The sequence below is a fragment of the Alexandromys fortis genome, unplaced genomic scaffold, assembly GCF_014885135.2.
Source record: "Alexandromys fortis isolate MF-2015 unplaced genomic scaffold, M_Fortis_MF-2015_v1.1 scaffold_209, whole genome shotgun sequence".
Taxonomy (NCBI): domain Eukaryota; kingdom Metazoa; phylum Chordata; class Mammalia; order Rodentia; family Cricetidae; genus Alexandromys; species Alexandromys fortis.
The window spans coordinates 262,757-279,088 of record NW_026068090.1 but is presented as its reverse complement, the minus strand read 5'-3'; the positions used below and the strand labels follow the sequence as shown (position 1 = coordinate 279,088).

General features: G+C 45.6%; 2 protein-coding genes across 2 annotated transcripts; both read right to left on the bottom strand.

Moving 5' to 3' along the window:
- Positions 1-4,845: 4,845 nt before the first annotated feature.
- LOC126488823 (olfactory receptor 52E8-like) lies at positions 4,846-6,060 on the bottom strand. Its single transcript, XM_050122536.1, is given in 2 exon segments — positions 4,846-5,355; positions 5,358-6,060. Coding segments are annotated over 2 exon segments (1,014 nt in total). The 5' UTR covers positions 5,862-6,060.
- An 8,362-nt stretch (positions 6,061-14,422) lies between these two features.
- On the bottom strand, positions 14,423-15,419 carry LOC126488824 (olfactory receptor 52K1-like). Its single transcript, XM_050122537.1, is given in 2 exon segments — positions 14,423-15,257; positions 15,259-15,419. Coding segments are annotated over 2 exon segments (996 nt in total).
- Positions 15,420-16,332: the final 913 nt, after the last annotated feature.

The window sequence follows — 16,332 nt, the reverse complement described above, 5'->3', positions numbered from 1 at the left end:
TTCTGTGGTGGTACAATTGTCACCTATTATCATACAAAGGTCATTTTGGGGGGAAAAAAAAAAGGTCATTTTGGGGGAAAAAAAAAACAATTTTCTGTTTAGAGTTCAGAGGCAAAATTTTAAAGGCATTGATTAGACTATATAGAAGTCTGATGTTAATATATGCTCTTCCCTGCCCTGTGATGAAATATCTATAACATAAACTATAACATAAAATTGACAGTTTCATCCATTTTAAATTTGATTCCGTGGCATTTAGTATATTCACACTGTTGCATAATTATCATCACTAGCCATTCCCAGAATGTTTTTGTCATCCCTGACAGAAACTCATAAACAGTACTATCTTGTCCTCAGTCTCCTCAGTCCCTGTGACCGCTCCACTATCTCACTTCTTTCTGAATGTGTGCTCCAGGGATCACTTGCAGAGAATACAGCATGTGTCCCTTTGTGTGATCCCTAGATGTATCACGGTGTAAACTCTCAGTCACACACGTCCCTCCACTCACCATTAGATGAACTTGGGCTATTTCCTTTTTTAGCTATCAAGGACGATGGCTACCAGGAACATTTGTGTGCAAGTGTCTGTCGAATTCCCGCTTTCAGGTTGGTTTGGTTGGTTCTATACAGCAAAGACTGTTGGACTATATAATTTTTTGTTGACTTTGAGGAACTACCATATTGACAGTGCCATTATATTTCCATAAAAGGTGCTTAAGCGTTTCCCTCTGTCTTCGTATCCTTATATACTTACATTTCATATTTTTGTAAGGCCCTTCTCATGTTATTATAGATCGATATGTTCATTAAAACCAGGGAGGTTATTTTTTTCTTTAGTTAATCATTCTTTTTTTTCTTTCATGGAACTCAAAAGAATCTCCTGCTTCACGATGGTTGGTGCTCTGATTTGTTAGTAATTTGTTCATGCATGTTTTCCATCAGCCTTTAGTCTGTTTAAGACAGCTGGTTTGTTTTGTTTTGCTTTGTTTGAGACTGGCGCCTCCTGAAGCCTAGCTGGCCTCAGATTGGCTGTGTAGCTGAGGGTAACCTTGAATCTACCACCTTGTCCACAGTTGCTGAAAAAGGGATTGCAGTGTGCTGCTGTACCTGCTGTGTGCTGTGCTGGGGTCTGTTAGCAGGCACCACCTCCAGAGCCACACCTCTAGCCTGAGGCAGCATTAATGTCTGGACTAGTAGGACCATTGTCTTGGTTCCTCCAGGAAATTCCAGCTTGTTTTCTGTAGCTGGCCTGCCTTGTGGGCTTCGACACTGAGAATCTAGACTCTGACTTGTAAGGGGCCAGTCTGCTCATCAGATTCTCCAGACTGCTGTTTTGCTTATTGTGGAAGGCCTTAGCCGTGTGTGGTCACTGAAGTCTGTTAGCATATATTCGGGTTATGTTTGTGTAAATATTTCCTTGAATTTCTAGAGCTGTCCTAGTCATACCCATAGGCAGAGTATGGTTGGTTGCCAAGAAGGACACCAGTGTCAGGCGACAGTGTTATTTGTGTGTAGAGATTGTGGTTGGGCAGTTAATCAGGGAGTTCCTAGACCCCAGGTCGAAGGGAGTGCTGTTGTGTTCTTACTTGACCTGTATGCACGGACAAGCTTGGGCCCAATAAACAGTCTAATTGAATTCTATAAATGGCTATAGTACTTCACCCAGTGTCCAGGTTTGGTCAGGTTTCTAGGTCCAGAGCCCTTTAATGAAGGGGAGACCACTTTGAGTGAAATCTTTCTTCCTGTTCCCGCTGGCCTTGAACAGGATGATGTGCACTGGGAAGAGAAGCTAAACCTCTCAGATTACTGGATTTTGGCTTTTAACTGCACTAATTTCAGGTAACACCCCAAATCATCATGATCTGTAGGTAGATCTTGCTCAGCTTTGTGTCACAGTCTGAAGAGGATGCCAGAACCACCCTGTGGTCGTTCCTTCAGAAGGCCTCATTGTAGCATGCACTCTGCAGCTTACAGAGTCTCCACTTGGTCCTGTGACTACAGCGTGTGGACTGTTGCACCAGGAAAAGGGAAATGTTAGCCACTCACCAGGTTAGGGTCACTGTGGATTTGAGATTTCTACCCCATCTTCCTTCAGGTCACTTCTTTGGCCTATGGAAAAACCAAGTGAATGACAATGGATTATTCTACGCTTAACTGGGTGGTGACTCCAATCAGATGGGTCTTTTGTTTTTGCTGAACATGTTATCTCTTGGCCTGTTTGCAGTTCCTAGTTTGTTTTGTTTTCCCTCCTTATCCATAGTAAAGACAACCAGGAGCACGTTTGCTTTCAGCTGACAAGAGCAGCAACATACTTCCACTGTCTTTTAAGAGGTTTTATTTATTAAATACAGGATCTCTGTGTAGTCCTGTCTGTCCTGGAACTTGTTCAGTAGATCAGGCTGGCTTCAAATTCAGAGATCTTCCTGCCTCCGCCTAAGAGCTGGGATTAAAGTTATGCTCCACCCCTGGTTGGCCTTAAATTTTTTTTAAAATTATGTATAGATATGTGTGTCTGAGGGTATGTGTACATAGTTCAGCTGCCCACAAAGGCCAAAGGAAGTCATCAGATCTGGGACTGGGATGACAGACGCTTGTGAGTCTCCTGATATGACTTCTGAGAGCTAAACTCGGGTCCCCTAAAAGAGCTCCTAACCACTGAGCCATCTCTCCAGTCCCTCATCTTATTCGGAAGGTATATCAATTCATCAGCTCTGTGTCATAATTTAGTTCCCACATGATTTCAGTCAGCTTTGCCTTCTACAAAACAGAACTGGTACAATGCTGATGTCATTGCAGATTGGAGCAGTGTTTGTAACATGGAGAAGATGGAGACTGGTCTAGACTTATTGGCATGTCTATGGGCAGGAGATACATCGAACAAAACACCAGAGTGATTTCCAGGACCCCTGTGATGTAAGGTAGAGGATAAACTAAACCACCTCACCTTCTGTGATCCGGGAAAGGGTAGGACAGCTGATGGGCTTCTACCTTAAATCCCATGGGATTTAGGCAATATTACTGAGTACCTGGGAAAGCTGTTTGTTTTAAATGTGGTCCGAAGCAAGGGAAGTCTCTGCCACACATCAAGGATGCTGCACAAATTGCTCTGCTCTGGGGCTGTGGGATCCAGCAGACCCAAACTGATCCTGAGGTCACAGTGCGGACAGGTGTTCCCTTCAGCCTTTGGGAGGATGCTGGAGGATTTAGGGGTGAAGTCCTGCCATCCTCTGGATGCATATTCTTTTGAGAAATACCTTTTGGCTTGGTGGCTAGCCTAAGCAGGGACCGGAGATTTAACTGTGGGTTACCAAGTGGCCTTTTATCATGAATTGTGTATCATGAGAGGGCTGTTGTCTGACTCACCTCTCCATAATTTTGAGCACGCCCAGCATTTTGTTATCAAATGGAAGGAGCATGTATACTATTGGACTTGACCAAGTACTGAAGGCACTTGGTCCATGAAATAACTCACACCGTGGTCCCTGCACCTGCTCCACTGATTCTCCCTCCCAATCTGCACCCATGAATTCCTAAGGAGTTTCCTAAAATCTGCTAACAGAGAAAGAAGAAAAAAATCCCGCTTAGTTTGCAGGAGGTTTTGTGTAGCATTCACGGTAGTCCATTTCTGGGACATACCTAAGACATTCATAGACAACAGGAGACTGTAGAAGTCTTCAGCAACAGAGTTACTTTATTATTTTATAGAGAGTCTTCCTGTGTTGCTCAGGCTAGCCTTCAACCTGGGATCAGGTGCCCCTGAGACATTACCTCTATACTTGGTTAGGAAGTGTATTTCCATAGATCATACCGCCATTGAGAGAACAACCTGACGTGGGTTTGGGTCAGACCAGGTCCCCAGATTTGGGCTCTGTAGCAGCACCGTGTCTGTGTATCCAAGGAGACCTCAGGGTTCTGGTCTGGGAGTTAGGCTCATTTGGAGCCTGTAGTGTAGACTCTACTCTGGTCTTAGGAGCTGTATTGATTAGTTTTTGGTCATTTGGAAAGAGGGAAGCTCAGCTGAGCAAAGGCCTCCATCAGACTGGCCTGGAGAGATGTCATTTTCTTGACTATTGATTGATGGGGGTGATCCAGCCTACTGTGGGTGGTGTTGTAAGCTGAACAAGTCATGGTAAGCAAGCCAGTAAGCAGTGTTCCTCCATGGTCCTTACTCTGCTTTTGTTCTGCCCTGCTCTCCTTTCTTTGCTGGATGGTAATCTGTCCCAGCCAGGTTGCTTTTGATCCTGGTGTTTATCACAGTAATAGAAACCAAACAAAGAATGTCAGATCAGAACCTGGAGAAGGTCTGGCCTGACCGTCTTTCAGACTGAGGCTCCTGGATAAGACTTGACCTATTTGTGTGGTCCTAATGACACCCAGGGTTGTCTGGCTCTGTGTGCTTGTGTTAGATTTGGGTTCTCAGGACTGACAGGACTCTAGAACTTAAGCAAGGCTGACACCCTATCTGGTCATGTTGAAATTCATGTCACGTCTTAGGCTTTATCTAGGAGACACAGGAAGGGCTGGGACTTTGCTTCAGACAGGGGTTCAGGGCAGATTGTGGTCTGTTTGTCTTGTTCTGTGTCTCCTAATGAAACTGTAGGCTTTCATAAAGAATTTTAACTTTTTCAAGAACTGTGAAGAAGATAAAAGGAACCTAGAAGGATAGATACAAGCAGATCTATTTTGGGGATTAGTAACAGAATGTTCTAAGGATTTATCAAGTCACAGCTGAAACAAGAGGCTCCTTCGAGCCCTAAGCTGCTCTGAACCCACCAGCCTGTCAGTACAGACTGCCTAATTCTTGTGTGCAGAGGCCATGGCCCCAGCCTCAGCTGATGATGCCCCCTATCCGGGTAACTCCCTCTCCTCTCTCATGTTCTCTGACTTCTCTCTGATGTCTTGGGGTGACTGCTTTCCACAGAGCATTTTTTCTATGTGTTGCCGGATCTCCTTAGTTCTCATCCCATAAATGAGAGGATTCAAGGCTCCTGGGAGCAGCAGGTATATGGCACTGAGTAGGTTCTGGACATCTTGAGACACAGTCTTGGCCACTCGAAAGACAATGGAAGAAGACAGACCAGAAAGATAGATGGTGAGGATGACCAGTAAGTGGGACCCACAAGTGTGCAAGGCTTTGGCTCGGGCTCCCCCAGAAGAGATCCGGAAGGCAGCATAGATGATACGGGTGTAGGAGGTTCCCAATAAGGTCAGGTCAAAGGTCACGGTGACCAACCGCATAGCCAATCCCAACCGATTGTTGAAGGTCAGGTCTCCACAGGCTATGTTCAGCAGTGCAATGTATTCGCAGGTGAAGTGCTGTATCACCGACGTCCTGCAGAATCGAGCTGTGGCTGTTCAAGTACCACTGAGGACACTGCCACTCCTAGGCTCCGTGTCAAAGCGAAGGCAGCGAAGGTCAGGCCCAGTAAATGAGAGGTCATCAGTTCTGAATAGCGAAGTGGGTGACAAATGGCCACGTAGCGATCGAGGGCCATGGCTAACAGGAGATTGTAGTCCAGAAGGAGCGTAAAGTACGTAAAGAACATTTGTACCAGGCAGCCACGTAGCGTAATGGGATTGGCGTAGCGCACAAAACCTTCTAGCATTTTAGGCATCACAGCTGTGGAGGTGCAGACGTTGACAGCCAGAAGTATCGCAATGAGCACGTACATAGGCTGATGCAGACTTCTCTGGGCCACCACTGTATGGATGACTAAGGCATTGGCAGAAATGATGGACATATAGAGGAAGGAAAGAGGCAGGACCAGTAGGGGGCGCCACTCGCGCAGTCCAGGGAAGCCCACCAGGAGGAAGCTGGTATAGGAAAAGTTGAAGATGCTGGCGTTTCCCTCCTCGCCCATTGACTCTGCTCCTGGGTTGGCACCACGCGTGAGAATCAGAGGCTGATAGAACAAAATGGTTATTTTAGGAGCCGGAGGCTGGCATGGTGAAACGCTACCTGTGGTGTGTGTGTGTGTGTGTGTGTGTGTGTGTGTGTGTGTGTGTGTGTGTGTGTTGCTTGGGAGCAGACATGTACACTGCCTGGTGTTTGGGGAGCAACACAGATGAATAAGACATTCCTTGTCCTCAGAGAGCTCCTGATTTTCTCTGTGTAAAATAGAAATGTATGGGATACATTTATATATGTTTGGGGGATTTTATAGGTGTTTTATTGTTGGATAAAATGTTAGACGATTAGATGTGGTATATGAGAGGGTTAAAGTGATGTTTGGAGGTAAAACAATAAAAAAATCTTTAGCTAGGAGGACAAGGAAGTATAGAAAGGATCTTTGTTTCTAGGAATTTGGGAAAGGACCCAAGTAAGGTTTCAAACTTTGGAGCGGAGTCAGCCAGAAGCAGTGGACTTTCCTGTGTGCTCAACGTACAGGAGGTCGGCCATAGGAAAGTACCTGAGGAAAATGCTTTTCTGGGGCCCAAGGCACCATGCTGCAGAGTCTGGTCCCTTCCTTGGCCTTCTAGTCTGGTGGCAGTACCTCCTGCCTGACCTTGTCCTGGGAGCTTGCTTTCCTTTCCCAGGGTGAGTCCAGGGAAAGCAAGGTCCACCAGATGCTGAGTGCTTAGCTGCAAAGACCTTCCTAGTGCTTTGCTTGGGTACATGGATGAGAACTGGAAGGAGGTGTACATCCAGGTTGTGCCTCTCTGATAGTGATTATACATCAGAAAAGATGTTTCAAGTAATTTCAGAAATAAATTAAAAAAAAATCTTCACTTGGGAAGCTGGAGAAATGGTTCAGCATTCATTGTTTTTCGTAGGACCCAGGTTAAGTTTCCAGCACCCACATGATGGCTCACATCTGCCAATAGCCCCAGTTCCAGGAAATAAAGCCCTAATCTGAGCTCTGCAGACCCCTGGCACACATAATGTACAGACATGGATGCAAGCGAGGTGCTTGTACACATACAACTAAATAAATAAGTCCAATAAGAAAGTCTTCAGCTTCGTAAGTGTAGGGAGGAGCTGCAGGCAGGTCTGCTTTCATCCCGCCCAGCTCCTGCATGGCTAGCTTTACACCCAAAATAACAAAACACAAATTGTATTCCTTTAAACACTGCCTGGCCCATTAGTTTCAACCTCTTATTGGCTAATTCTCACATCTTGACTAAATCGTTTCTAATAATCTGTGTAGCACTACGAGGTGGTGGCTTACCAGGAAGATTCTAGCCTATGTCCATCTTGGGTTGGAGCTTCATCGCGTCTGACCTACTATGCTTTCTTTCTCCCATCATTCTGTTCTGTCTACTCCACCTATCTAAATCCTGCCCTATCAAAAAGCCAAGGCAGTTTCTTTATTAACCAATGAGAGTAACACATAGACAGATGATCCTCCTCCATCAGGTAAGTGTGGTGATGCATGCCTTTAGACCCACAACACAGAAAGCAGGTTTCTTTGTGTTCAAAACTAACCTGATGTAGACAGTGAGCACCATGCCAGCCAGGGCTACATAATGAGACCCCGTCAGAGCAGCAGCAACAAAAACATCTTATCAACAAGGAAACTGAGATATAGAAAGGTAAAATCTAGTTCAAGTCACACTAATGAGACTTGGATTTGTGCCCAGGCAGCTGGTCCACAATGCACTCTTTTTCACAAGTTCAAGATTCACACTTTGTCTTGGTTTGTCTAGAGTTTTAGAATTGGAAGTCTGGAATCCCCAGAAAATGGCTAGGCGGACCCAGCAGCTAGTCACTGCCCTGCCATAACCACGGCTTCCACTGAAGAGCAGAGAAACCTTGCGAGCTGTGGAGTATCAGAAATGCTCTCCTCCCTCTCTGTCAGTGTTCCTGATGTCATGACAAGACTGGTTCTGAATGCCAGAAGACGTGGGTTTGTCACCAAATCCTCCTGGGGAGGAGCATCCAGGAAGAGGTGGGTTTGGAATTCCCCCACCCTGGGATGTTTTCCTGAAAATTCCAGAACATGGCTTTGGGCCACATATTTTGGAAGATCTATCATTGCTTGGGTTGGGTGAGGACCAGACAACCTTTGTGGCAAAGTGATAAAAATCTGCATAGTTGAGTCTGTCAAAGACTGTGGAGGATGGTGGCAGCGAGTCACGGCCAAGGCGAGAAGTGGATACTAAAGGAGGGAAAGAAACTGGAGGAGCAGTAGCTAGGAAGACATTGGACATCCTATAGTCCTCTTTCCCAGATATACCAGAGGGTATAAAGGAGAACAAAACAGGCAGGCTGCTCATAAATCTTTAATTTGTTTTCCTATCTGTGTCTTAGGAGTCCTCAGATAGATTCTATAAGGAACATCTTAGACATGCAGAATAATGACCCTGCCAAGAAGGGACAAAAGACTTGCTGGGGAGACTGGAGGGCTGCCATTTACCTGGCTAGGAAGAACTTCCTAGAGTCAAATCAGTCACACAGCAACCAATTACAGAGAAAGAGAATGATCAATAATGTCTGGAGAGATGGCTCAGTGGTTAAGAGCATTGTGTGCTCTTCCCAAGGACCCGAGTTCGATTCCCAGCAACCGCATGGTGGCTCACAACCATCTGTAATGAGGTCTGGTGTCCTCTTCTGGCCTACAGACATATATGCAAACAGAATAGTGTGTCCATAATAAATAAATAAATATTTAAAAGAAAAAATATGTTTCTCATAGACAACACTCATGCCCTTGGTGTGTCTTCCCTTTGGAGTGTCTCTCTCTTAATTATCAAGTTTAAAGGTCACATTAAACTGTAAAAAAATAATGTCAAGGTTTTAAAGCTATAATGATGATATTGGAGTTGCCAAACTGTGAGAAGGAAGGAAGTGGATTGAGGTTCTAGAAGGTACAGTCAATGAATTGCATTTGGGTGCTTTAAGCAACTCACAAGCAAAGAGTTTTGCTATCTTCAGGTGAAGGATTGAGGCTGGGGATGGAAGTGTGGAGCGAGAGACAGCATCCCAGGGCACAGCAGAGAGGACAGCCAGTTTCTGTGAAAGACTTAAAGGGAGAGGAGTGGGAATGAGAGCCAGGGGCGAGCAGGCAGAAACGGCAGGAGGCTTCGTGGTGTGTGAACCTGCAGACTGATAGGGTAAGATAACAACTGTAACTGTCCTTTGAGGATTAATGTGAAGAGCAGCCACTGCAGAACAGACTGCAGACATCACATGATTCCTTAAGAGGTGATATAACCTCTACAGCCAAAAAAAGCTCATCCTATCCCCATAAAGCCTGTGGTCAGTGTGGCCGTGTTCTAGGAGAGTCATGGCTGTTCTCTCTCTGGCCTCAGGGCAACTTTCCTGTCTCCCTCTGTTCCCCCAGCTTATGAAAAGTCAACTAACTGTGTTATCAGAGAAAGGAAACGTTTCCTCCCCTAGATCCCAATCTCCCTTCTTCCTTTCCAAGCCGAGCCCTTGGCATGCCCTTCTCATGGCGCAGTCCCTGACATGTTTATCTACCTCTTTACTAGACCAGAGGCATTTCTAGTGGGGAGATCATGGCTTATTCATCTCTGTGAGTGCCCAGCACAGAGCCGTCTACAGAACGGCATTTACAAAGTGTGTTCTGGGAACTGACGAGCGTACAAAGGGATCATATTGAACTTGAAGGAGCTCTTTGAGGCTGAATTAATGAATGAAAACCAAACCTTCCGGGTTCAAAGATTTCAAGTGACTTTTCTAGTCTCACCGGGCAAAAGAACCAGGCTTCAACTCTTGGTCTTACCTTGGCATCTTTGTGCCCTCATGAGCAGGCACCAGAAACGTCTGAGCTGGTCTCTCAGCATCAATAAAAGAGGGTTTATTACATGGCAACATTGTGTCAGGTATTTATCATATAGTGTTTCCTTCCCCAAGACAACGTCAAGAAATTAACCGTTAGCTGGGTGATGGTGGCACACGCCTTTAATCCCAGCACTCGGGAGGCAGAGGCAGGCGGATCTCTGTGAGTTCGAGACCAGCCTGGTCTACAGAGCTAGTTCCAGGACAGGCTCCAAAGCCACAGAGAAACCCTGTCTCGAAAAACCAAAAAAAAAAAAAAAAGAAAGAAAGAAATTAACCGTTGTTTATATTAACCCATAGGTGAAGACACGGAGGTGGAGAATCGAGAATCGAACTAGCATTCTTAATGTACTGCAGGCATTAAGTTCTGGGACTGAAATGCAAACCTAAGTTTGCCAAAGGTAAAAGGTAAAGTTGGTTCCAAACTCAGGTTTACCTGCCTTTAAATTTCCCATAATTCCTTGTCCTCACCACGGCAGCCTGCAAACAGTCTCCAAGTGTGTCACCGGGCCTTGATTTAACGTCTGCAGGCATAAGGTGTGTGATCAGTGCCCAGTTCCAAGGCATTGATCTGTGAGTCTGCGGAGGCCTGCGTAATTATACTTGGGACCCGTGGGAGCAGGGACTTGAGGGAGGGAACAAGGAGAAACCCAGATGAATCTGTTCCTCTCATTCTGCTATTATTTCAGTGGCTCCTTTAGGATTTATTGTTGTTGCTTTTTTATAGGATTATTTTAAACACACCCCACACCAACTACTTTGTACTGTGTTGTGAAGCATCTTCATTTTGTACTTTAAGTGCTCAAGTTCCTTTTGAGGAAAGGAAAGCTGAGTTTAATATGCATTATAAGAAATAATTGTTTGGGACTGGAGAGATGGCTCAGCAGTTAAGAGCCCTGGCTGCTCTTGCAGAGAAGAACTAGGGTTCAGAATCAGCACCTTCATCAGATGACTTTACCACCATCTGCACCTCCAGTCCCAGAGACCCAAAACCCTCAGTCACTTCCCCACACATGTGCTGTGTGTTATATGTGTGTGTGTGTATACATATATATGTAAGTATACATACGTAAAATAAAAATAAACTAATATTTTTTAAAAACAGATGATTACTTCCAAATAAATTTCTTGATATTTTTCTGAGAATCTCAGTCTTGATGCTTCTGAATAGTACTCCCAATCAATGGCTTTTTAAAAAAAATAATTTTATTGCTTGGCCATTGTGGCACACACCTTTAACAACACCCAGGAGTTAGTGTCAAACAAGATCTTTGTGAGTTCGAGGCCAGCCTGGCCTACAGAAAGAGTTCCAGGACAGTCAGGGATAACACAGAGAAACCCTGTGTGTGTGAAAAACAAAATCAAGAGAAAAATGTAGACTCAATAAAATCAATAAAAAAAGAAAAACCAAGTCAAAACAAAACAAGAAAAAGAATTAGTGTTATTTTACATGTTTGAATGTTTGCCTGCATGTATATCTGTGTACCATATGTATGCAGTGCCCACAGAGGCCAGAAGAGGGCGCTAGGTCCTCTGGAGTTGTAGTCACAGATGTTTGTGAGCCATCATATGAATGCTGGGAACTGAATTTAGGACTTCTGCAAGTGTAGCCAGTGCTCACTCTTAACTGTTGAGCCATCTCTCCAACCCCACAGTGGCTTTTCTTATGTTTCTAAAAAGACTGTTTCCAAAACGGTGGCTTCTTTCTTCATCATTGCCATCCAGTGGCTTCAAAGTCTTTTTATTTTGATAAATAATAAAGACTCCAGCTTGGGCATTGTTCTGAACTACATACAATAGAGTGAGCCACCCCACCTACAGATGCTGCGCCCATAATTCAACCAACGATAGATTAAAAGTAGTTCTAAGAATTGCATCTGTATTGAACATAAATAGATCTTTACTTTTATGATTCCTTTTTTCTTTCTTTTTTTTTAAAATTGAGACAGGGTTTCTCTGTAGCTCTTGTAGACCAGGCTGGACTCAAACTCAGAGATCCACCTGCCTCTGCCTCCTGAGTGCTGGGATTAAAGTCATGCGCCACCACTGCCTTTATGATTTCTTAAATGCACGTCATAACAATTATTTATATAGTTTTTTACACTGTATTAAGTCTCATTAGTATCTATAAATTATTTAAGTATATGGGAGAACAAGTGGAGGTTACATGTGATTACTATACCATCTTACATAAGCAGTTTGAATATCTGCAGGTTTTGGTAGGGCAGGGTCCTAAAAGCGATCCGGCATGTGATCCATCAGTGATCTATTTAACATCTTTGTCTAGTGGTCATTTACCTCCATACAGCCCACAAACAAGCTCCTTCCTTGGATCATCACTCCCATGCCTACTTTTATATTTCATGCTGACCCCCAGGACCTGGAACTTTTCCACTCGCTCAGCACACTCCTGTCTCATCTGTCCTCTTGTCCAGGGAGGTCAGACTCAACCCCAGGGCTGCTGACTCTCATGCTATCTGCTGGGAGTTGGGAGGAAGCTGTGTGGACGCGGGGTCCCTGGAGACCCAGCACAGCTTCAGGGCCTCAGCCTCCATCTCCTCTTTCAAAACTGCAAAGGTCCCTCTTGCAAAGATGTGCCTTTCCTGATCTGCTCTTTTGGCTGCAGGCTGCACATCACTGAAGGCTTCTGCTTCAACTAACAGAACAGGAGGCAGAGTTCTCAGGTGGGCTGGAGGATTCCAAGGCTGCTTTCTGCTCTTGCCCCCTGTGAGTGTCTGAACGAAGACTCATATTCTAGTCTCTCCTTTCCTGGGTTTCATGTTCTTTCTTTTTTGCAAACTTTAGCCACATCCTCTCTTTCTTTCCTTTCATCTATGGTTTTCTTTTTTCTTTTTTTCGTTTTGGTTTTTTGAGAGAAGGTTTCTCTGTAGCTTTGGAGCCTGTCCCAAAGCTAGCTCTTTTATACCAGGCTGGCCTCGAACTCAGAGATCCGCCTGCCTCTGCCTCCTGAGTGCTGGGATTAAAGGCATGCGCCACCACTGCCCGGCCATTTATGGTTTTCTATTTACCTCCTGAAAGCTTCTCTCCATCCTCAGCTAGGTTCATGGTGGTTTTTCTTTTTCTTTTTTATAATTGTATTAATTCATTTTACATATCAATCCCAGTTCCCCCTCCTGTCCTTCTTCCCCCCTCCCTGTACTTTTCCCTCACACCAACTCCATCCTCTCCTCAGAGAGGGTCAAGTTTCCCATGGGAATTCATCATGGTGGTTTTTCAATCCCCCCCCCCCCCGTTTTACTGCATTGAGAGTGACTGTCTCACGTAGCCCCCCCCCCTCTCTTTCTGTGTGTGTGTGTGTGTGTGCATGCGTTCTGAGCTAGACCCCTGCCCTGGGCATGCTGAAGATGTGCTCCACCACTGAGCCACACCTCATCCCTTTCCTCGAAATATCCAGTCTATCGAAGGCCAGGGCCATCTTCCCAGGACCTGGAGAAAGAAACAACCAAAGTGGAAACATTCATCAGCTACTTGGACAGTGCTGAGCTGATGGATCCATCAGTCCTCCCTGATCCATTGACTGCTCCAGTCTGGTCACAGCCTCTTCCCTTGCATTGGTAAAGCCATTCACCTTGTTTCTGCTTCTGACCTTGATATACAAACCCAGCTTCCCTCCTGGTCTCTCTCACGCCTGGCTGTAGCTCTCCTCATCCTGGTCTCTCCCACGCCTGGCTGTAGCTCTCCTCATCCTGGTCTCTCCCACACCTGGCTGTAGCTCTCCTCAACCTGGTCTCTCTCATTCCTGGCCTCACTACAACTCTTCCACTTGCCGTCCCAGTCTCCTCTCCCCGCTCCGCACTAGTGTAACAGCCTCCTAGGAGCTTGCTTGGCCACTGCATCAGACACTCTCCCACGGCAGCACGGTGATGGTGCACAGTAGGAGACGGACCTCCTTGCTTTGGATTCTTCAGTGAATATTGCTTGGAGTAAAAGCTCAAACTTCTTCCCATCACAGATGAGGTCTTCTATGGTAGCCACTCCTGCCCATCCACAGCCCTCTATCACCCACATCAGGGAGACAGCAGAGTCTACAACTCTATCCTAGAATAGGTTTCATTTTCCTTAGCCTTGCCTTTCCAGAGCTCTCATTCAAACCACCGGGTTCTCTGTGAGGCGTTCCTACCTGCAGTGAATGTCAGAAACTACCACTGAATATTATCACACCATAGATTGCTGACGTGGGGATCTCCTGGAGAGGGACAAAATTTTCTCTTTCTTTGATATCATTGAGTTACAATGATGTATGCATAATAAACATTTGATGGGTGTGCAAATGAATGAATGACTGGAACATATGCAGAGGGACGGGGAGAGAATGTCAAGCCAGGGACGGACTCTTGCTCTGTTGGTAGTAGTTCAGAATGGGTAGGTGTTTTCCGGAAGCAGATATAAGATTCTCAAAGATGAATGCAGATAAACTGGGCACTGTGGCTCACGCCTCTAACACTAACATTTGGCAAGCTAAGAAAGGAGAATTGCTTTGAGTTCCAGGTCATCCTGGGCAACTCAAGGAGTTCTAGACAGCTGAGGCTATGGAACAGAACTTTGTCATGAAAAGATCAGGTAGCCATGAACAAAATATACCAGAGATGACTCACTCACACGAACGCCCTCCTTCACTAAATAGTGAGAGTGATTTTGAGGCCCACAAATCCTGGACAATCAGCCAGGAAGCTCTCTATGTGAGGGCAGGGACTGGGGCTTCTCAGTGGAGACCTGTTGCTGAGTCCTTTGGAGCAGAGTCACCAGGTGCTGCCTGATTTCCTTGGTTCTGGCCCCATAGATGATGGGGTTGATCAGACATGGGAGCAGCAGGTAGAAAGCACTGAGCAGGTTGTGTGTGTCTTGGGAGGCAGCGCGGGCCACGCGGTAGACGATGGATGAGGACATGGTGGAGGAGTAGACAGTGAATATGACCAGCAGGTGGGAGCCACAGGTGTTCAGGGCCTTAGACCGTGCTCCACCTGATGAGATCTTGAAGACGGCATGGAGGATGCGGGAATAGGAGGCTCCTAGCAGAAGCATATCCAGGACTCTGTTGAAGATGCGAACAGTGAGTCCCACGGTCTTATTCAGTGAGATGTCCCCACAGGAGAGCTTCATCAGGGCCATGTGCTCACAGGCAAAGTGATGGATCACATCTGAGCGGCAGAAGCGCACTCGGGAGGCCAGCACCACCACCGGAGCAACGATGCATGTGCTCCTGGTGGCTGCCAACCCTACCAGGCCAGCCAGTAGCTGTCCTGTCACTATCTCTGGGTAGCGGAGAGGGTAGCAGATAGCCACATAGCGATCCAGGGCCATGACCAGGAGGATGTTGCAGTCAAAGACAATGAAGAAGTAGATGCAGAACATCTGTCCCAGGCACCGAGGGAGGGAGATGCGGTTGAAGCGTGTGGAGAAGCTGAACAGCATGGCGGGCAGCACGGTGGTGGCAGTGCAGACATTGACAGCCAGGAGCAGGGCGGTGAGCAGGTACATGGGCTGGTGCAGGGTCTGCCACCGTGTGGATGACCAGGGCATTGGTGAAGAGGATCACCAGGTAGAGGCTGAGGAAGGGCAGCACCAGGAGGGCTCTGGCTTCTTGTATCCCTGGGAAGCCCACCAGGAGGAAGCTGGTGTAGGACTCATTGTAGGTGCCATTGCTCCACCCTGACATGATGCCCAAGGACACAGGGTGGCTCCAGGGAGAAGGAGGGGTGGGATGCCTGGTTTCAGTCCCTGAAAGGCTCTGCAAGAACCTGCCCCAGCCTTACCAGGCTAGACTGGGTATTTGGATTTTCATTAGTCTCCAATATTTCTAGAAGAAGAAAGAAGCCTTTTAGGCTTATTATTTAATGAGCTACACATCTTTTTATAGGTCATTTCTTGCATTTCTAATATATCATGGGAGCAGATTTTGCATACAGAATCTGTGGGTCAAGTGATAGTCACACTTTTTTCATGTATGAAGTGGATTTCCAGAGAAGTTGAATGGATTTCATCATTGACTCAGTGGTGGCTGTTAGTGACATTTTTAGCTGACATGTTTAGTTGATTTTGTTGTCTATCAGGAACTTGGTATTTCCTAGTAATTTAAATGTTCGTCATTATGTATTTTTGAGACATGGTTTATTAATCTTGTCAGCATTTTCACTTTGTGCTATTACTAAGACTAAAAGTCTACACATATAAAATTAATTCCATTGATATATCTTTTTTGTAAATTAGTTCCTTTGTTTTTAGCATAGAAAATACTGTCTTGTTCAAAGGCCAAACAGATAGTGAATATATTCTGTTATTCTTTGTGTATGAGTTTTATTTTTCGTATGTTTGTGTCCGAATGTTTGTGTTGGTGTGCTTGCCTGAGTGTCTGGAGGTCAACACCAGGTGTCTTTCTGTACAAATTTTCACCTAATTCCTGAGACAGGTTGTTCACTGTTTGACTATATTTTCTGACTTTGGTGTACCTGAGATCCAACCGTCTTGGTTCTCATGTTTGTTCAGCAAACACTTTATACTTTTGTACTTAATCTCTGTTGCTGTGTTAAAACACCATGCAAAAGAGAGAGAGGCTTCTGAGAGAAAGTTTA